We start from the raw sequence: 22,040 nt of genomic DNA, 5'->3' as shown, positions 1-22,040 counted from the left end.
TATTGCAGTAGCTGTACAGCTACTGCAGTGCACTCAAATAACCTACCACATTAATTAGCTACAAAACCTATTAACCTAACAGGGTAGGCAGCTGTGTCCAAAAGAAAAATAATAGAGACACTCCATTTCCTATGAATTGATTTTGTATGTATTTTTTCAGACTGAAACCACAGAAAAATAATGTGCACACAGTATTCCAAAGACTACTCCAAAGAACTTGGGAGTTTCAGACTGATTATGCGTATCTTGATTTTCTTTTGTTTTTCTTTATTATGTGTTTCTAGCGTGTGTTTCAAGTGTTTATTTTTCTTTTTGAAAAATAAACACACTGAACAGTATTTATTATAAGCAAAAATGTAAAACATGGAAATGTGCATAATTACATAATAGCATGATAGTCTTTGACAGTGGTGTACAGAACTATTTACTGTTCTTACTATTCAGGTACACAATTAAATAACACGTTATTCCCGTTATTTAGCTGTGTACAGGAAAATATTAGCAACACTCCTTTTTGTATGAATTCATTTCGACAATGTGACAACATTATATTTACACTGGGTTTTTTTTAATCACACTTTTATACATATTTTTGAATTTGAATTTGTTTGTACTTAACAAATAATTTAGCTGTCCATTTTCCTGCTCTTGTGACATTTAACCTGTCTTTTTGTTCAAAAATGTCTTTTAGTCTATTGGTCCCTGTGCAGTTAATTAAATTATTGGTTTACTAGTGTCTAGTCAAGTCCCTACTTATTTTAAGTAGGGACTTGAAATAAGTCCCTACTTAAAATAAGTAGGGACTTGTTTGCCTACAAGCATGTCCAGCGATTTGGCTGGACATGTGCTGCAGCGATTGTGAAGTGGAGACTGCAGCTGCCGAGAGTCCACTACTTCTGAACCTTTGGATGGCCGAAAAAATGGATCTTCCGATGTTTTCAGCTAAAGTTCTGGACGTGCTGATAGGCAAGAAGTGAAGCAGCTCGTCGCGGTGAGAATTGACCATCAGGGGAGAGCAGACACAATCTGACCACTACTGGCACACTTTTTGCACTGTAGGTTAGTGATGTGCGGATTCCTCTGATACCAGTCATTTATGTTCTAGAATCGATTCTCATATTAAAATATCGATATTTTAGTAATTTAGGGTAAATTTGTAGTTTATCATTAACAGGAACACAGTGGAAAGACACTATATCATTCAGATTGTCTACATTGGAAGGAACTACTTCCTCTTCCACCTTTCATAGTCATGTGCGGACCCTGGCGTGCGCACTCACAACAATGGCTGAACTCAAGTGGAGTCATGTGCGGACGTATTTTACCTCCACAAACAGATTCGAATGCCACCTCAGCACCTCCTGGGTGAAGCATGTCGTATCAGAAGGAGGCCCTAGTTTCTCTCTAGTTTATTTATTCAGAGTCAAATAATTTGTCAGTGAATGCAGCTGTGTCGAGCTTCATTACTTTTTTTTTTCATATAAGTGCGCTTTAGCTTCATGGCTTCAACAAAGTTTCTCTTAATTGTTCTTATTTTGTTAAAATACAAGTCCGAAATAAATTGCAAGCATAAAATACTTATTTTCTCTTTTGACATACAATTTAAATGTATAAATACATTATATATACATTCAAATACACAATGCCACGTTACATATTATGCAAACTTGGTCACACATACGTTTTTCCAGTATTTGATAATGTATTCAAACTGTTGTGTGTGCTTATTTCATTTAAATAAATATGTTAAAATGACAAAAAAAACTCTTCTCTTTCAACAGTATGCTTTATTTGAATTTGAAATATTTATTTGAAAGATGCATTTATTTTATTATGGATTTACAGTTTAGAATCAGCATGTATAGCAATGAAGGGGTCCTCATCTTTGTTTCTGATCGAAAAGTGGGCACGGCCATCACTACCAACAGTAACCTGCTTTCCAGTACATTTGCTTCCTTCCCTTTGACCAGAAATTACATCACAGTAGGTGCCACCAGGCTATGGAACGCCAGGACTGCCATAATGAATTAATTAAATACACCATTAAATAATTAATTAAATGTGGCAATAATTAATTAAAATTGGAATTAATTAATTAAATAAATAGTTATGACACATGTAATTAATTAATTATTGACACATTTAATTAATTATTTATGTATTTCACATTTTAATTAATTATTGACACATTTAATTAATTATTGACACATTTAATTAATTATTTATTGACACATTTAATTAATTATCTATGTATTTCACATTTTAATTAATTATTGACACATTTAATTAATTATTTAATGATATATTTATTTATTTCATTTTGGCAGTCCTGGCGCCTGGCTCTCATCATGAAATAATTTTATCTGTCAACCTCACCCATCAAACTCAGGGGGCGGGGTTAACGCTGATCGACTCAAAACCATTGCTTTGGCCTGGTAGCCATTGTTTTTAGCACACAACAACCAGCATGTGGAAACTAACAGAACTGAACTTTGAAAAACCCTGTTTGTGTGTGTCACCAAATACAGTTTTAATATTTTTTTAGCCGAGAATGTAGTGGTTTAATCTTCATGTGTCTGGTCGGTTTCTCAAGATACAGCCTCTTTGTAAAAGTGCTTCGATGATTTCGGAGATGTCTGCCCAATCTCACGGCAAAGCGTGGATAGACCCGCTCGCCTCGCAAGCGATCGAGCTGTTATTACCACCGACAAAGCTCAGGCCCCGGTACACAGCTGTAATAACCCCCGCTGACACGGACTTCTTTTACTGAGGTTATATTTATCAGGGTTTTATTTCCTGATGTTCTTATGTGTCCTACGTGTTTCAGTCGCCAATTCTGAATTATAACTAACATTAAAAACATGTTTAAGGAGGAGAGAGAGCAAATAAATTCGATTAACAGCTGATCTTTGGGTTTTTGTTCAGTAATCAGCGTGACCTGTGTATAAACGCATAAAAGAGATAACGTTGGTGTTTCCTCATGTAGTAACTGCTTTAACTGTACAAAGGTTGTTCGAAACTATGACACACATACAGACTTCATGATGTTCGGCTAATATTTTTATTGTGAATATTAATCATGAGGGTAAACGGACCTGTACACCACAGAGCGAGGTCAGCATGTCCACGATATCTTCAGCTCTATGAGTTAACCCAGAGTTTCCCAGCTGACTAATCTAACTGTCATCTACAAATAATTCACGGGTCATATCAATATGATTTTACAGAAAAGCATCCTTAATACTGCCAACTATTCCAGAGACGTGAAAATCTACAGCATAAAGAACACAAAAATATAGCAGTCTAACGCAACACTGTAACAGAGATGAACCGTCAGTTTGTCAAAGTGGAATGAAAGCGATTGGTTGAACAGGTGTTCATGATCTGTGTTTTCTGCATTTTCATCAGCGTAAGAGACTCAGCAGTTATAACAGTTATACATTTAATAAATTACCAAATGAACGCAAGAAACGATCAAACCCGTTCCGACAATTTGAGTTTGTGTTCCCTCAGCTGCAGACTCGCTGCTGTTTAAATGTTTGAGAGGAAGATTAGATATAAAGCAAACGTCAAACATAGACTCAGTCTGCGTTCACATTTGATATGAGGCCAGGACGGATAATGGCTGTGTCCTGTTTTAAGATCATACATGTAAAATTGTTGTCTGACCTCCGTCGATCCAGCCGCTCAGAGTTAACTGAAGTTAACCTGGATAAATGATAGTTAAGGAGTATCACAGATAACACCCACGTGAGCTGTGTGACTGTTCACCACTACACTGAAATCAGTAGGCTATTACTGAAATACACGTGCTATTTCATAAACTATGATATAAATACTAAAGTCCTACTAACATGTTTAGTTTTAAAGGACACCTTCCTGCCTTTAGTCTCATTCATGAGCAGTATTAGTTTTCTTCTAACATCCAGAAGTCTGCACCATGTGTTTCATAGTTTGTAACAAACCTTTGACAGTTAAACATAACTTGACCGAAAAAGCAAAAAAATAAATAAATGAATAAAAAGAGAGAGAGAGAGAATAAATCACACAAATTATATGTTAACCTCATTTATTTTTAGTTAAGTAAACTCTAAAAATTCTAACAGATCGCTGGTGCCTAGAATACAGTTGAATAACTATTAAAAAACAGATGATATAATATTTCTGTCCAGGTTGCAGTCTGCATTATGAACATGTAGTTGGAAACTCTGCTCCTTTCGGTGGAAATGCGCCTTCTCTTTCCTCTTTGTATAAAAACATTTTAAAAGTCAGTTTAATCTCAAAATTCACTGTTAAATCCAAAACACACCAGATAAAGAAAAGCGAATGGTTCAGTCTAACACATGTGCCAGTGAACCATTAAACGTCTGTAAAACTGTGCAGTTATGAAACGTAACTTTAACCTCAGCCAAACCGATTTGCTCAGTTGTAAATAAAACAGCGAAGTAAACGTGACCGACAGACAGAACCTGAGTGAATTAAGTCCAGCGTTTAACCACTGAGAGCTAAAACTCAGGTGAGGTTTCAAAGCTGTGTGCCGATGATTGGACATCAGCCGCTGATGAAGTGGGTTCGCCTATAAAGTGCTCTGTTGGGAAACAAGCTCCAGCAGCTCTGCGCTCGGGAAAAACTATATTTACTTATCTTGTGCAGAAAAATGTGCTGACGTTGCATAATATCGAGCACCGGCTGCCCAGTTAAACTGTGACTATAACCAGGTAACGTGGGCGTGTTTCTTGAATTAGCAGCAGGTGTTAAACAGCTGACAGGTGAGGAGGAGGATGCATGCAGGTAAACTGAGGGCCTGTTGAGCTGATCGCTGGTTTCGTGAGAAAAATGTCAGCTCGTTCTTTATGTTACAGAAGCACAGAGACACAAGACCAGGCGGAAAGAGACGATCGTTCGGTGAAAATGAGAATCTGCGAATGCAACACGTGGAACACGGAGAGTGGAATATGTAAACAAACCGGTTAACGTAACCCCCTCGGTGCACTCTGCATGCTGACTGTTAGCAGAGCTACTGAAATCTCTGAAAACATCTGAGCACAAACATGTTCTATGTTGACAACCTGACCCGACATGTGAAGATTACAGCGCGACATTCGCAGCTAAAACACTGTTAAAAGTGTAGTTGGTGACAGAAAAACGGGCTATTTTAAAACTACACCACCAACATTGCTGCCTGTGATTTGAAATGCACTCTGGGATACCTGGCTGCCCCAAGTCTACACAAGTCGATTATCTAGGATCGACCTGTTTTGACTTACTTTGCACGGCAACCAATCAAATGTTAGAGAAGCTGCATGGGCTGCGTTAACCCCGCCCCCTGAGTTTGATGGGTGAGGTTGACAGATAAAATTATTTCATGATGAGAGCCAGGCGCCAGGACTGCCAAAATGAAATAAATAAATATATCATTAAATAATTAATTAAATGTGTCAATAATTAATTAAAATGTGAAATACATAAATAATTAATTAAATGTGTCAATAAATAATTAATTAAATGTGTCAATAATTAATTAAATGTGTCAATAATTAATTAAAATGTGAAATACATAAATAATTAATTAAATGTGTCAATAATTAATTAATTACATGTGTCATAACTATTTATTTAATTAATTATTTCCCATTTTAATTAATTATTGACACATTTAATTAATTATTTAATGGTGTATTTAATTAATTCATTATGGCAGTCCTGGCGTTCCATACCAGGCAAGCCTGTGTTCAGGGTGACATTCAGGTCCCTGAAGTCAGCTTAATTTTAAAGCCACAACAGTGCCACAATTAAACTGTAATACTTGGTTGGGAGTAACACCAAAACTAAATTTAGTGGCTGATGTCTTATGATAATAATAATAATAATAATAATAATAATAATAATAATAATAAGGTAATGTAACTGTAACCCATGGTTATTTTATTGCCAATTGTATTCCATTTTTATTCTAATTTGAAGTGTTACTGTTTTGTTAAGTTCTGAGTTTTCCCATGTACCGTGAATGCACCATAGCGCGTGCGTGGTGACTTTCTTTCACTGCATCCGCCTGCACGGAGCTAGATGCGCAAAGCTGTGTGGAGATTCAGTCTGTAACGTGTTGCGCTACGGAATTAATGTTTTCTTTGAAGAATATCCTGGTGAGTCTCATAGTTGCAGTTTAAGTTGTGATTCACAGTCCAGTTCTGAGCATAAAACCAGTCAGGATACTATGCTTGTCAGAAATGTGATATTTGTCTTAGAACCTGCTAATGATTGCTTAGCTGTGTTAGCCTGTGGAAAGTATGCTAGCGTACCCACATGTGCTCCCTGGGCTAATGCGTTTATATGTGACGTTTTAGCTAACACACCACGGAGACACTTTTCATGCTTCATGATTTGCAGTGAAATGTATTTTTGTTGTTGATAAATTGTTATTGGCCAATAAGAACTGTATAGATGTGTGATGTGTGGGGGAAAAAAAGGGATAATATTAGAGGAAGACATGTTTTATTTTACAAGTGAAGTGATTGGACTGCACGTTGTGTGCAGACTGGTTTTTTATGTGGTAGAAATCTGCTGCAAGGACCAAGCGGTGCCATCTAAGGACTGGATGCCACTGGAGGTGCCTAGAAAGGACGTTCTCAATCTGAAGGCCACCTGTTCCCTTGGAGGGTGGTAGGATACAACGGTTTGCAATTTTTTTTGGATTAACGTTTTTTTGAGATCTCAGGACGCTTTATGTTGTTACTTTTTTCCTTTTTTTGGGTCAGATCTGATTCCACTTAACAAAAAGAAACTGGTAAAAAAAACGAACCAGTGACTAAAGACAATTAACACTTACTAAGAACACTGAATACTAAGTGCACTGAACTGAAATGGACAGCCTACCTAAACCATTTATGGACACTTTAAGTGATATATTGTACATTGTTGAGATTTACATGTTTGAGATTATTTAAATGTTTTGTTCATGTCTATGTTTTGGACCATTTAAATGTTGAATACACTCAAATCACTTTTCTTCCTTTAAGTTGTCGTCAGTGTCTCATTCTGAGTGGAGGGATATTCCTTCTTTAAGTTGAGTTACCACTGCCAGTCTCCTTACGATCCTAACTGAACCCAATGAGTAGATTCTCAAATACTGTTTTTTCCTTGACTTTGTATGACAGATTACTGCGGATTCGACTGATTTTGGACTACTCAGTTAAAAAGGGTGACAATTAGTGGCGAGCCAGCCAGGAGATTGGCATAGTGGTTTTACCTCAATTCAATTCAATTCAATTTTATTTATATAGCGCCAAATCACAACAAATGTCGCCTCAAGGCGCTTCATAGATACAGAGAAAAGCCCAACAATCATATGACCCCCTATGAGCAAGCACTTTGGCGACAGTGGGAAGGAAAAACTCCCTTTTAACAGGAAGAAACCTCCGGCAGAACCAGGCTCAGGGAGGGGCGGCCATCTGCTGCGACCGGTTGGGGTGAGAGAAGGAAGACAGGATAAAGACATGCTGTGGAAGAGAGACAGAGATTAATAACAGATACGATTCAATACAGAGAGGTCTGTTAATACATAGTGAGTGAGAAAGGTGACTGGAAAGGAAAAACTCAATGCATCATGGGAATCCCCCGGCAGCCTACATCTATTGCAGCATAACTAAGGGAGGATTCAGGGTCACCTGGTCCAGCCCTAACTATATGCTTTAGCAAAAAGGAAGGTTTTAAGCCTAATCTTAAAAGTAGAGATAGTGTCTGTCTCCTGAATCCAAACTGGAAGCTGGTTCCACAGAAGAGGGGCCTGAAAACTGAAGGCTCTCCCTCCCATTCTACTTTTAAATACTCTAGGAACAACAAGTAGGCCTGCAGAGCGGGAGCGAAGTGCTCTAATAGGGTGATATGGTACTACAAGGTCATTAAGATAAGATGGGGCCTGATTATTTAAGACCTTGTATGTGAGGAGCAGGATTTTGAATTCAATTCTGGATTTAACAGGAAGCCAATGAAGGGAAGCCAAAACAGGAGAAATATGCTCTCTCCTTCTAGTCCCTGTCAGTACTCTTGCTGCAGCATTTTGGATTAACTGAAGGCTTTTCAGTGAGTTTTTTGGACATCCTGATAATAATGAATTGCAGTAGTCCAATTCATATGACACACTGAGTAATACGTTTATTTTTGAAAATGGCACTTGACCTTTGTGAACGCTTTAGAGTTGATAGCCAGAAAACCCTGCTTATTACAGGTATTGAAAGACACCGTAGTGAACATGATATAACTAATGTTTTCGAAGTTAATGGTAAGATCTCTAACATTGTCAGGGTCCCTGATGAGCCACATCAGCCCGAAGGCAGAACACTTATAGCGTATGAGTCTGAACAGGCTATCTTAAAGATAGACCCTTCCACCTTAGGGGAAGTTGTCAGCCCTGTAGACCCTACAGTGAAATGGGTTTCCAAAACTGTCAGAGATATCACCCAAGAAGAAATGGGCAAGGAAGTGGCCCGTAGATACCTGAAGGAACTTGAGTTTATGGGGGGCAGTGGGAGGGCAGGCTTCCTCAGTATTCTCCAAGACGAGTTGCAGGCCAGCCCTACCCCCCAGACTGAGACACGATCACCCGTTGACCATAACGTTAATACGACAGCTGACATCATTCCCAATACTGATTCAAGTGAACCCGTAGAACCCACAAGTGCTTTCAGCCCACATACTGACACTTTTGCTGGTCCAGTGCATGTAGACGAGAGCATCTACAACCCTTCGCATATTCAGAAAGTAGTGGTTGAACATGTTATTCGTAATGAGCCAAGTCACGCACCCCTTGCTCATGCTAAGATACGTACCTTCTCAGGCCGACTTCCACGGCCCAACGGTGAAGTCGACTATGAGACATGGCGTACCCAAGTCGATCTTCTACTCACTGACCCTTTTCTGACTGATGCCCTCAAAGTGAGGAAGATACTTGAGAGCTTACTTAGCCCTGCATCTGAAATTGTAAAGCCTCTGGGGGTCACTGCGACACCAAGCACTTATGTCACTCAGCTTGATTCAGCCTTTGGAGTTGTTGAGGACGGTGAAGAGCTTTACACTGCCTTTCTTGGCTCGAATCAAAACAGCGGAGAGAACCCATCTGCCTTCTTGAACCGTCTTCACAGCCTTCTCACACGAGTCATTTCTAGAGGGGGAGCCCCTCCTGCAAATGTAAATGAACTGCTTCTTAAGCAATTCATTAGAGGTTGCTGGGACCAAAGCTTGATAATAAGTCTCCAGCTTGAAGCAAAAAAGAGCTTTCCACCCTCATTTTCAGAGCTTCTCCTCATGTTAAGGACTGAGGAAGAGCGTCGCTTCACCAAGTTGGACCGCATGAAGAAACATTTGGGTGCAACAAAAGCTGCTGCACACGCACACTCAGTTTTTAGTATGCCCATTTTTGGCCAAGCGCCACTTGCGACTCCTACTCCAACCGACAGTGAAGCTGTGAAACTCGAACAAAAAGTTAGTGAGCTCACAAAGCAAGTTGAACAGTTAACTTTAACTCAAAGGCCAAGGAGCACCGCCCCAAGTACTGAACCTCTTGTAAGCACTAAATTCAGATCTGTGAACCCAAAACCGAATGAAACTGCCAAGCTTGAAGGTCAAATAGCTGAGTTGACCAAACAAGTCCAAATGCTTGTCCAAAGCCAAAGCCATTCAACCAAACCTGAGAGATATGAGCCCAAAAATTCTCTAGCTGTCAACACCAGAAACTCACAGGCATTTGCTAAAGTTCCTGGCACACCTAGGGCATGGTTTTGCTTTAAGTGTGGGGAAGACAATCATATTGCAGTAAGCTGCACAAATGACGCTAATCCCACACTTGTCCGAGAAAAGCACGCAGAGTTGAGAAAGAAACGGGCTGATTTTGCTGCACGTCAGGCCACAGCCCTGTTTGCTTTAAACTAGTGGCAGCTCCTGTCGTGGGACACCCAGGAGCTGAAACCCTTGATTCCCCCAGTCCCGAGACATTAGCTTGTGGTCCTGAAGTGCAAATCACAGAACCCATTCATCCCATACACAGCCTAGATCCTAACTTCCTCTTCCCTCAAGGTCTCATAGGCCCACGCTGTGCAGCCTCAGTAATTGTTGACGGGGTACCCTGTGAATCCATAATGGACTCAGGCTCACAGGTTACGACCATTTCTGAGTCTTTTCACAAGATGCACCTTTCCCACCTTCCCATCCAACCAATACATGCTCTTCTTGAAATTGAAGGAGCAGGAGGGCAAAACGTGCCATACTTGGGTTATGTTCAGACTTGCATTACATTTCCCGAAAACATTGCAGGCAAAGAACAACAATTAGCTGTCTTGGCCCTTGTTGTTCCTGAGTGTCACTTTAACAGTAGAATTCCGCTGTTGATAGGGACAAATGTGCTTTTACGGGTTTATGGACAGTTAGTACATCAAGATGGTCCCAAGTTCATTCGTAAGCTACACTCTAAGCAGTTTGCAACGATCCTTCAACACGTTGCCCAAGTACAAAGAAATGATACTCATTCCTGCCCTGTCATGTTGCATAGCAAAGGGGCAGTGACAATCCCTGCAAGACACAAACAATGCCTAATGGGAAATGTGAGGTTAAGAAAGAACAACCGGAACACAAGTTTTGTCCTTGAGCCGCATGAGCAATACAAGTTACCAGGTGGATTGCTTCTTGAATCTGCTTTAGTGGACATTCCTTTTAATTCCAGCAGTAAAGTACCTGTCATTGTACACAATGTTAGTGAACATGCTATTACATTGCAGTCAAATAGCATTGTCGCTCAAGCTTGTGCAGCCCAACACGTTTCCCCACTAGCATCGAGTCAAACTCAGAATCCTCCAAGTCGAAATGAACCAGACAGCGACAACCTCACATTCAACCTTGATGATTCTCCCATCCCAGAGCAATGGAAAGAGCGAATTCTGGGAAAACTGAGATCCATCCCTGAAGTTTTTGCTCTCGATGACATGTCCCATGGCCACACCACAGCTGTGAAGCACCAAATCAAATTGAACAATGAAACACCTTTCAAAGAGCGGCCAAGGCCCATACACCCAAGTGACAGAGAAGCTGTCAAACAACATCTAAGGGAATTACTGGATGCAGGCATCATTCGAGAGTCACAAAGTCCTTTCGCCTCGCCAATTGTATTGGTAAGGAAAAAGAATGGCTCGATAAGGCTATGCATAGATTACCGTAAACTAAATCTAAGAACTATTCGAGATGCATATGCCCTGCCAAATATTGAGGAGACATTCACAGCTCTGAGTGGAGCTAAATGGTTTTCAGTCATGGACCTTAAGTCCGGTTACTATCAGGTGGAGGTAGCCGAGGAGGACAAGCCTAAGACAGCCTTTGTGTGTCCTCTTGGGTTCTATGAATTTAATAGGATGCCACAGGGTGTTACAAATGCCCCAAGCACCTTCCAACGCCTGATGGAGAAGTGTGTGGGTGATCTCCACCTCACCGAAGTGCTTGTCTTTTTAGACGACCTGATTGTGTTCTCAGACACATTAGAAGAGCACGAATCCAGGCTAATGAAAGTTCTTACTCGCTTAAGAGACTACGGTCTTAAATTATCCCCAGAAAAATGCCACTTCTTCAAAACATCTGTGAAGTATTTAGGGCATGTTGTGGATGCTCACGGAGTCCACACCGATCCCGAAAAGATCTCTGCTCTGAAATGTTGGCCGCGCCCATCCAATTTCAAAGAGCTTAAATGTTTTTTAGGCTTCGCTGGATACTATAGGCGTTTCGTTGAAGGGTACTCCAAGATAGCCAAACCGCTGAATCGTCTCACTGCCGGTTACCGGCCACCGAAAAAGAGGGGCAAGATTTACAAGAGAGAACCGCCCAGACTTTCTTACAGTCCCACTCAGCCTCTCGGGGAACAATGGACTCATGAGTGTGAAACCTCCTTCCGAACAATAATCGAAAAGCTGACTTCTGCACCAATTCTTGCTTTTGCCAACCCACAACTCCCCTATGTATTGCACACGGATGCTTGTCGGGATGGGTTGGGAGCTGCGCTCTATCAGGAGCAAGAGGGGAGGCTGAGAGCAGTTGCTTACGCTAGCAGGGGGCTTTCTAAGAGTGAACAGAACTATCCCACACACAAACTTGAATTCTTAGCCCTCAAGTGGGCTGTGTGTGAAAAGTTCAATGACTACCTTTACGGTTCTAGCTTCACAGTCCTGACCGACAATAACCCGCTAACTTATGTTTTGACAACTGCGAAACTAGATGCGGCAGGACACAGGTGGCTGGCTGCCTTGTCTACTTACAATTTCAATATTAAGTACAGGGCAGGTCAAGCAAACAAAGATGCTGATGGGTTGTCACGGCGGCCCCAAGAGCCTCCTCATGAAGATGAGGCATTTGTCAAAGAAAAAGCTCGTATTGATGACATGAAAGAACGTCTCATTAACATGCCAAACAATCTTGACCATGAAACGTTTTCTGCCTTGTGTCAGCGTCACTCAGTGTCATGCCATTCAGAAACCCTCTCAGTCGCCGAGAGTCTCGCTATTGACCCCAGCTCAGTCACTGAGGCTTATGGAGAAGACATCTTACCCTCAATGACAGATGCTGATTGGTGCGCTGCACAAAAGGATGATCCTTCTCTCACTCGTGTTATAGCCCTGTTGGGAAGAGGCTTGAAACCCAGCCCCAAAGAAACAAATCTTGAATCGTCAGATGTTAAACTCCTTCTGAAACAATGGAACAAACTCGAGCTCAGTAATGGCGTGCTTTACAGGAAATTCAACGACAGAGATTCCCTTCTGTACCAGTTAGTACTGCCCCAAAAGTACCGCGACAGAGCCCTGAAAGGTGTACATGACGAGGTTGGTCACCTCGGGTTTGAGCGTGCCTTACATCTCGCACGGGCAAGGTTCTACTGGCCACGAATGGCTCAGTCCATTGAAGAGAAGTGTAAGAAATGCTCACGTTGTCTCATGAGGAAGGCCCTTCCCCAAAAGGCTGCTCCACTACAGAATATCCAGGCAACTTACCCTCTTGAGCTAGTGTGCATTGATTACTTGTGTATTGAGCCCGATAGTCGAGACACCAGAAATGTGTTAGTATTGACGGACCATTTCACAAAATTTGCAGTCGCGGTCCCGACAAAAGATCAAAAGGCTAAAACAATAGCCAGGGCTCTTTGGGATCACCTTATCATCCCCTGTGGTATCCCTAGCCGTCTGCTTAGTGACCAAGGCAGAGATTTTGAATCTAAGCTTGTTAAAGAGCTCTGCACATTGATTGGGACAAGCAAAATTCGCACAACACCCTATCATCCACGAGGAAACCCGGTGGAAAGGTACAATAGGACTCTCTTAGACATGTTAGGCACACTGGAGGACAAAGACAAGTACCATTGGAGAGACTTTGTTAGGCCATTAACACATGCCTACAACTGTACACGAAATGACACAACAGGGTACTGTCCATACGAACTTATGTTCGGCAGACAGCCGAGGTTGCCTATTGATCTTGTCCTTGGTACTCACCCGGGCAAAACCAGTCCAAAGTCTTACTCTGACTATGTTAAAGGTCTTCGTCAAAACCTCCAAGAGAGTTACACCCTTGCCAGCGAACACGCACAAAAGATGGGTGCGAAGAATAAGATGAGGTTTGATAAGAAGATCAAAGCTGCAGAACTGTTTCCAGGTGACAGAGTTTTAGTAAGGAACGTGAATGTTAGAGGTAAGCACAAACTTGCTAACCGTTGGGAACAAAATATTCACGTTGTTGTCAACCGGGTCAAAGACAGCCCAGTGTATGTTGTCAGACCGGAAACCGGAGACGGCCCCCAGCGTACATTACACAGGGATTTGCTTCTCCCTTGCGGGTTCTTACCTGTTGGAGATCAGGTGGGATCGGACTCTCAAAATGGGAATCAAAGGAAAATGAGGACCAGGAGTAAACCAAACCGCACAAAAGGCAACGACAGGGATAATGGAGGACAGTACAGTGATGAGGATGAGATGAGTGATGAAGGGGATTTATGTATTGGCACATGGAATCCACAAATCATCATAAAAGGCCCTTACATTCAAACTGAGTCAGCTCATCCTAAAGCCCAACAGCAAATGAACAGTCATCCCCCTGTATCATCCCCTGATACTGCTGTACCGGAAACATCCTTACTTGATATTGGAAAGCCTACCTTCACACAACCTGAAGTCTCTAACACAAGTCATGTGGACTATGTTCCTTCCGATGCTAGGTCTTCAGACCATGTTGTGATTGACATTCCCGAACCCAACTTGACACCTACCATGACTGACGCAGATCTCATTCCACCAGAACCTGCAGTCATTGATGATGATGCTGTTAGTACTGATGCTGGTGCTACAGAACCAGTGAGGTTGAGGCGCTCTGACAGAGAAAGACGCCCACCTCAGAAGTTCACTTATGATGAGTTAGGAGAGCCGCTGACCTTGGCTGTTAGCTCCTTTTTCCAAACCTTAGGTGTTGCATTCTCCAAAACTGTCATGTCACCTTTACCAGGTCCCAGTTGGTCAACGATGCATGAAGGGACTCATGCCGTTTAGAGGGGGAGAGTGTAACCCATGGTTATTTTATTGCCAATTGTATTCCATTTTTATTCTAATTTGAAGTGTTACTGTTTTGTTAAGTTCTGAGTTTTCCCATGTACCGTGAATGCACCATAGCGCGTGCGTGGTGACTTTCTTTCACTGCATCCGCCTGCACGGAGCTAGATGCGCAAAGCTGTGTGGAGATTCAGTCTGTAACGTGTTGCGCTACGGAATTAATGTTTTCTTTGAAGAATATCCTGGTGAGTCTCATAGTTGCAGTTTAAGTTGTGATTCACAGTCCAGTTCTGAGCATAAAACCAGTCAGGATACTATGCTTGTCAGAAATGTGATATTTGTCTTAGAACCTGCTAATGATTGCTTAGCTGTGTTAGCCTGTGGAAAGTATGCTAGCGTACCCACATGTGCTCCCTGGGCTAATGCGTTTATATGTGACGTTTTAGCTAACACACCACGGAGACACTTTTCATGCTTCATGATTTGCAGTGAAATGTATTTTTGTTGTTGATAAATTGTTATTGGCCAATAAGAACTGTATAGATGTGTGATGTGTGGGGAAAAAAAAGGGATAATATTAGAGGAAGACATGTTTTATTTTACAAGTGAAGTGATTGGACTGCACGTTGTGTGCAGACTGGTTTTTTATGTGGTAGAAATCTGCTGCAAGGACCAAGCGGTGCCATCTAAGGACTGGATGCCACTGGAGGTGCCTAGAAAGGACGTTCTCAATCTGAAGGCCACCTGTTCCCTTGGAGGGTGGTAGGATACAACGGTTTGCAATTTTTTTTGGATTAACGTTTTTTTGAGATCTCAGGACGCTTTATGTTGTTACTTTTTTCCTTTTTTTGGGTCAGATCTGATTCCACTTAACAAAAAGAAACTGGTAAAAAAAACGAACCAGTGACTAAAGACAATTAACACTTACTAAGAACACTGAATACTAAGTGCACTGAACTGAAATGGACAGCCTACCTAAACCATTTATGGACACTTTAAGTGATATATTGTACATTGTTGAGATTTACATGTTTGAGATTATTTAAATGTTTTGTTCATGTCTATGTTTTGGACCATTTAAATGTTGAATACACTCAAATCACTTTTCTTCCTTTAAGTTGTCGTCAGTGTCTCATTCTGAGTGGAGGGATATTCCTTCTTTAAGTTGAGTTACCACTGCCAGTCTCCTTACGATCCTAACTGAACCCAATGAGTAGATTCTCAAATACTGTTTTTTCCTTGACTTTGTATGACAGATTACTGCGGATTCGACTGATTTTGGACTACTCAGTTAAAAAGGGTGACATAACACTGCACTATTTATTGTGATAATAGTGTAATTTCCTGTATTAATAGTGTAATTTCCTGTACACAACTGATATTGCTCATTCCAGTAAGTAAAAGTAAGCTTTTTTGTAGTTCTGGAATACATTTAATGTCAAAATTGTAAATGTTATTGGTGAATAATGTTCATATTAGCTATATTTTGATGTGCCCTCAAATATTCTGCTTTTTTGTGAAACTGTACAGTTTTAGGAAACAGTCACACACAAAGTCTTTGGAGAAAAACATCCTTACCAGTCATCATTGTTAAAAACGATGAAACCACAATTACCAAGGCCAAAGGCAACCTGGTTGCCCTGGTTGTCCCACCAGTTGGAGTGAGGCTGTCCATTGACCACATTACGGAAAATGACCATGTTACTAGAAAGAAGACAGGACAAAATGTTATCATGTGATGCCTATTGATTGTTATAGTCCAGATGACAAAGAAGAACTGGATTTTGTTTTGCATGATGTCAGATGCTTGCTTTCTCTTAATTTCTGAGTGACTTACGTGATCTGACGCCATCTATGCTCACAAACCCATCCATTCCCACAGGTCTGATCAGGATTGATAAGAACTGGCTTGGTTGATCCATCACCATTGCTGGGGGGTCCAATCCAGTAATTCTGATCCTGTGCCACATGGATGGATATATTCAACAAAAAACTGTCTAATACATACTAAGCATTGCATTTTTTTCCATTAGGAGAGAACATACTTTTCCATTTACAAAGTTGCGGTCCCAGCGATAGCTAGACATGACCCTAGTTACACCGTAAGGGTGGGCAAGCATGAAACCAACAGCCATCTTGTAGAGCCTGGGGTCCCAGAATGTAAGGATGGATGCACCGCCAGCACCACTACCTCTCTGATTATCATGATTGTCAGTGAAAACGACAGCATTACCATTAGCCATGAAACCCCATCCTTCTCCCCAGTTCCTAAATACATCAAAACAAATTAGAAATTGATTTTATTATTACAGCAAATTTACAGCATATATATATATATATATATATATATATATATATACATATATATATATATATATATATATATATATATATATATACATACACATACATACATACATGTGTAATACTTCATTTAGTGACATGAGGGGAAACGACACATACTTGGTATAACAAAGCTTCTCATTGTTCCACTTTCTGAATATGTTTCCCAGTTTGGCACCATATTTAAACTCAGTCACTCTTCCAAGGTGGACATACTCATTAGCTGTTATAGGCTCACCGCCCAGATCAATAACCTAGAGTGAAAAGAGGAAATTTATAATTATAATTTATACCCTAGAAAGCTGATTCAGTTCAAAATTCATATCATTTAAAGTTTTTAACTAGCAACGGTGTAAATAAATTAAATCTCTACACTATTTGTAGCATGAAGTAACATGCATATGCTGTTCAGCTTTTAGTAGGAAAGAAAGACATGATAGTGTGCATCTGTAACTGCAGCTTACTTTTCAGTTCATCTCAGTTCAATTAAATTATTTTTATACAGCATCAAATCAAAACAACAGTTACCTCACAACATTTTATATTGTTAGGTAAAGACCCTACAATAATACAAAGAAAACAAGCTTGAACATTTTATACTATTAACTATTTTTCTTTTGCTTGCTAAATAGTAATGTTCATGTATTTTGCAAGAATGTTTGATTTGTATATGCTGTTATTCCATCCTGTCTGATGGCTGCCCTAGATACAGTTTGTCCAGAAAAACTTACCTCCTGATAGATGAAAGGTCTGGAACCACTGGGGAACCACTGGGTGTTAAGGTTGTTCAGACGACCATAGACAACGCTCAGATCACCAGGCCACATGTGTTTGCAGCCATCCACTCTGAATCCAGCCACACCCATGTTTATCAGCTTGTTCATGTACTCGGCCACTTTGCCCCTAACATAGTTTTTCTCCAGGGCAAGATCCAGCAGACCCACCAGACGGCAGTCACGTACCTAGAACAGTTAATATTTATTCAGATTGTGCTGCTAAGAAGCAACTATAGTATGCATGGAGACATTATCCACACAAATTTGCACTGCTTTCTATTTTAAGGTGCTAATGAAAATGAAATACTGCTGAAAAGCTGAAGAAAAAAATTGTTGACACTGGACTGGAATCTATGTATAATTAGGTTGATAATTTGATAAAAAAGTAAAAGGAATACAAATTACTGAGTGACTATGAGTATGGCTTCAGAATTAAAAAGATCCATTTCAGCAGCAGGAACATGAAAAGCAACGAACAACATGTTATGTGCCGTGGTTGATTATAGTAGACTGTGGTATTAGGGGGATAAAAATATTTACATTAATGATAAGTACCTACAAAGAAATAAGGAGATCTCTGATTTATGAAAGGTTTCTTATATGGTACTACAGGATTCAGCGATAGGACCTAAACTGTTAGTAGTGTTTGTTTTGTTTTTTGATTAAATGAATTTATATTTGGGAAAAGAGGTGGTTCCTGAATAGAAGCAAAATTATAGATTAAAAGAAATTGGTGATATATTTTGGGAAAGTTATAGCCAAACAAAAATTGGAATATTTGGTAACAGACAAATAAAAGATGAAGTCAAAATTGATGAATGATGCTGTAATAGAAAGAGAATATAGACGTACATGGCCATGATAAGTGACCACAAAATATACACTGTGGATGACATATCTTAACAACATAAGAAAAAAACATTTAAAGCTATTGCAATATGGTATAAAACCAGTGATAGACAAGAGAAATGCAGAGATTTTATGTATTATAATAAGATAGTAAGTAAGCTCTTGCCAGTGCTGTCAGAAGCAACAAAAATTTTGTTTTGTTGAGTGACATTTCTTACCTGATATATATCACCATAGTTCTCAATTTCACCACTCCCAGTCTTGCATTTATAGTCATTGAAGTCCAAGTGGGAATACGGGACACTGGGGAAGTCTTCATTGCTAGCGTCAAACCAGCTTCCACATGAAGAGTGGGTTCCTGTTCCACCACCAGATCCACACATGTGGTTGATGACAGCATCCACGTAGATGTTAACCTTTTGGGATATATATATTGTTGAGGGTGCAGTGCACAAAATCAAATTCTGTTTCTAAACCTCATCATTTTCAGTGATTTTTTTTTACATGTTAGGTTCAAATAAAATACATTTGTTAAATTGTTGATATTTATTATATCACCTAAACTGCCAGGTACTGTTTCTATAATGTTCCAAAAAGTGTCATAACAAAAACTGGTAATAACGTTTTGTTATGCAAGAGATTGCAGATGACCACAATTCTGTAAAATTAAGAAACCTGAAGTCTGCAATGCTTATCATCAAATGACAGCTGGAATTTAGTTTACCCCAACTTTGTTGCATCGGGTGATCATGTCTTTTAGTTCTGCCTCACTGCCAGATCTTGAGCAGAGGTTGTAGCTGACTGGCTGATATCTTTGATACCAGGGCCTCCAGGGAATGCCCAACACAATGTGTTCATTTGGAGGAGAGATCTGAGGAGCATAGAAAAAACAAACAAACAAACAAACAAACCCCACAAGAAACAAAAAACATGTTATAATTGTATTAAATAGAATTATGTAGGTGGAGGCTTGTGTTAAATAGGTTAATCTGATTCTACTGTTGATGGTCAGCACACAGTTTATCACAAAAAGTGGCTTTGATTTTTCTTGTGACAAAATCATGACCTGGAAAAGCTTTCTAAAGTTTAAAATTATAAACCTGGCCTGCTATTGAAACTGGTGTGGAAGCACCAAATCTGTGTCTAATCATACAAATTTAGTTTTTTTGTCAATCAATACTTTTCTAAAGACATAATGTGTCAATAGTAGTGAGTAAAAACTGAATTGAGTAAAGTGTGTGAAAATAGAATTTTAGATATAATACTAATGAGAATGGAAAATACAAGTTCCATGAAGTGTTCGTGCTGAACTTCCAACACCTCAAAAGGTAGGCTGTATTGTGTGATCAGTGTGATAATGCATTAATGCATTCATTGTTTCATTCATTCATTCACATTGTTTTCAAGTAGTAAAAGAATGCAGGAAGACAGAGGATTGTCCTACCTATCTAGAAGCTACATGTGATATATAGCTATACATACCTGAACTCCGCCAAAGCCTTTGGGACCCAAGAAGCGTTCACACTCTTGAGCAATGTCAGCCCAACGCCATTCAAACAGGTGGACGATGGCAGTCCTTCCATTCTTAAATTGGGGGTTGTGCTGGGCAAGGCCAAGCCCGAACAGAGCCACTAGGATGAAGAACTTCATGCCTTCGATCAATGAGAAAACAAAAAACAGTCACACTCTGCCAAAGTGCATTTAAAGTATTTATAGTGGCTTTTTCCTTTTCTAGGCCAATGAAAGACTGTCATATATCAATGTGAAAATCAAACAGGTGTGTTTTTATCACACTTTCCTGCATATTTTAAAGCAAGGAAAAAAGGGGGATGGGGTGGGTTAATCTTTGAGGCAAGATTAGAAAGGCAAACACAAGGCGCACATAATACCTGTCCATTTAACACAATTTTCTCTTTCTTATCCAATTCAGGGTCACATGGTGCTGGAGCCTATCCAAACTGTCATAGGGCCAGGGGTACGGTGCACACTGGACAGGTCACTAGTTTGTCTTCGGGCTGACTCATACAGACAGAATCATTGCATGGATATTTTCTTATTTATTATACCGGTTAAACGTACACATACTTTTTTTATATACCTGATTCTATTCATATCAGTGTTAAGTATAATTAACTATCAAAAAAATCACATATGAATTATGGTTCCTTGTTCAACCTTTATGATATCCAAAATCATGGAATTTGCAATACGTTGCTTATCTTTCCACATTCGTATAGGGACACGCTAATATGCCAAGTTCAAAGCAGGATTATGTACACAGACAAAATTCAGACATTAGAACAGTCATTTTTAATATTCAAACTACATTTCTCATTTAACATACTGATCAGAACTATCGATTACATGTTTAATTGATAAAAAATGATCTACTGTCAATGGAAAATTGTACTTAGTAGTCAGTATAGTCTTTTAATGATATAAGTTTGCATATGGTAGAATACTGCATGTAATCATTTGTGTTTAGAAGTATATAGTTGGTGGCATATTGAAAGAATGTCTCATCCTAGGAGGTCTGTAACATTCCAGGGTGTTCTGGCGTTCACCCCCACATCCTAGGAGCATTGGAAAGGTTGTACCTTGTCTTATTGTTTTACGGTAGGATTAACGTTGATATATCAGTTTTAGTCTATGTGCCTTTTTTACATATAGATGAACTGTTGGACTTCCAGACCAGCAGGTTAAGGGAAGTTGTTTATGGGATCACACTCTGACACACACACACACACACACACACACACACACACACACACACACACACACGTACACCTCCACATTCCAATGTAAGGAACAAGCACCCACTGAAGTATAAATAAAGACCGGGGCAGTCTCTCATTTGCGAACCTTGGAGCCTCACTCTTGGTGTGTGAGCTCTGGAGACTGCCCTTGCTAGCAAGAAAATCTGTGTGTTTCTCCTCTCTGATTCTCTGCTGAAGAAGTGTTTTAGAATATATCTCTTAACATCTACTATTAGCAAATAAAGGAAAGCTCTATTTGTTCACTCCGATCATTTTTAACACATAACGCTGGATGTTAAGACTTTAAGTTAAGTCTCAGAATGACGACAGGGGAAGCTGGGTTGACTTACATCGTTCTCTGTCCCACCTCTGTCGACACAATACATACAAGGTCCTGAATAATCGGGCCCAACTAAACACTGGACGTTGAATAGACATGCAGATCATGTCCAATTCTGGTCCAATTTACATGATTAAAAAATGTAATTTTGGCAGGGCTGTGGTCTATGCCTCTGCTGCAGCAGGCTCAAGGGGCAGTGCCAACGAGGATGATGGGGCAGCTGTAGCTCATCTGTGACGCCAGGATCTGGAGAGGTGTGGAGTCAGCGCAAGAGCTGTATAGACTGGGCCATAGGAGGGAGAAGCGCAGATACTGGCACTGGTGGCACTAGAGCACTTTAGAGCGACGGGTCCGCTGCCATCAGCCGGAAAACCTGAAGGCAGCCGTCACCCTCACAGAGGACCACATGGCTGCG

The 22,040-nt window shown here is 40.2% G+C and overlaps 1 protein-coding gene across 1 annotated transcript; it reads right to left on the bottom strand.

Annotated features, from left to right (window-relative positions):
- Positions 1-1,751: 1,751 nt before the first annotated feature.
- On the bottom strand, positions 1,752-20,219 carry LOC146497435 (alpha-amylase-like). The gene is made up of 10 exons (XM_085141333.1): positions 20,012-20,219; positions 19,254-19,400; positions 18,748-18,945; positions 17,636-17,866; positions 17,025-17,158; positions 16,607-16,829; positions 16,399-16,520; positions 16,140-16,265; positions 5,721-5,752; positions 1,752-1,997 (listed from the first exon to the last, which is right to left on the bottom strand). The coding sequence occupies exons 1-10, from the start codon at positions 20,177-20,179 to the stop codon at positions 1,840-1,842; spliced, it is 1,539 nt and encodes a 512-aa protein (XP_084997459.1). The 5' UTR covers positions 20,180-20,219; the 3' UTR covers positions 1,752-1,839.
- Positions 20,220-22,040: the final 1,821 nt, after the last annotated feature.

The sequence above is a fragment of the Neolamprologus multifasciatus genome, chromosome 18 (assembly GCF_963576455.1).
Source record: "Neolamprologus multifasciatus chromosome 18, fNeoMul1.2, whole genome shotgun sequence".
Lineage (NCBI taxonomy): Eukaryota > Metazoa > Chordata > Actinopteri > Cichliformes > Cichlidae > Neolamprologus > Neolamprologus multifasciatus.
The sequence above is the reverse complement of the archived record's forward strand: the minus strand, read 5'-3'. Positions and strand labels throughout refer to the sequence as shown.

Coding starts and splice junctions, on each gene's coding strand:
- LOC146497435 (XM_085141333.1), bottom strand. CDS start 20,179: ATGAAGTTCTTCATCCTAGTGGCTCTGTTCGGGCTTGGCCTTGCCCAG. Junction 17,159..17,635: donor GACCTTTCATCTATCAGGAG/GTAAGTTTTTCT, acceptor TTTTCACTCTAG/GTTATTGATCTGGGCGGTGA. Junction 16,830..17,024: donor GAGAAGCTTTGTTATACCAA/GTATGTGTCGTT, acceptor TGATGTATTTAG/GAACTGGGGAGAAGGATGGG.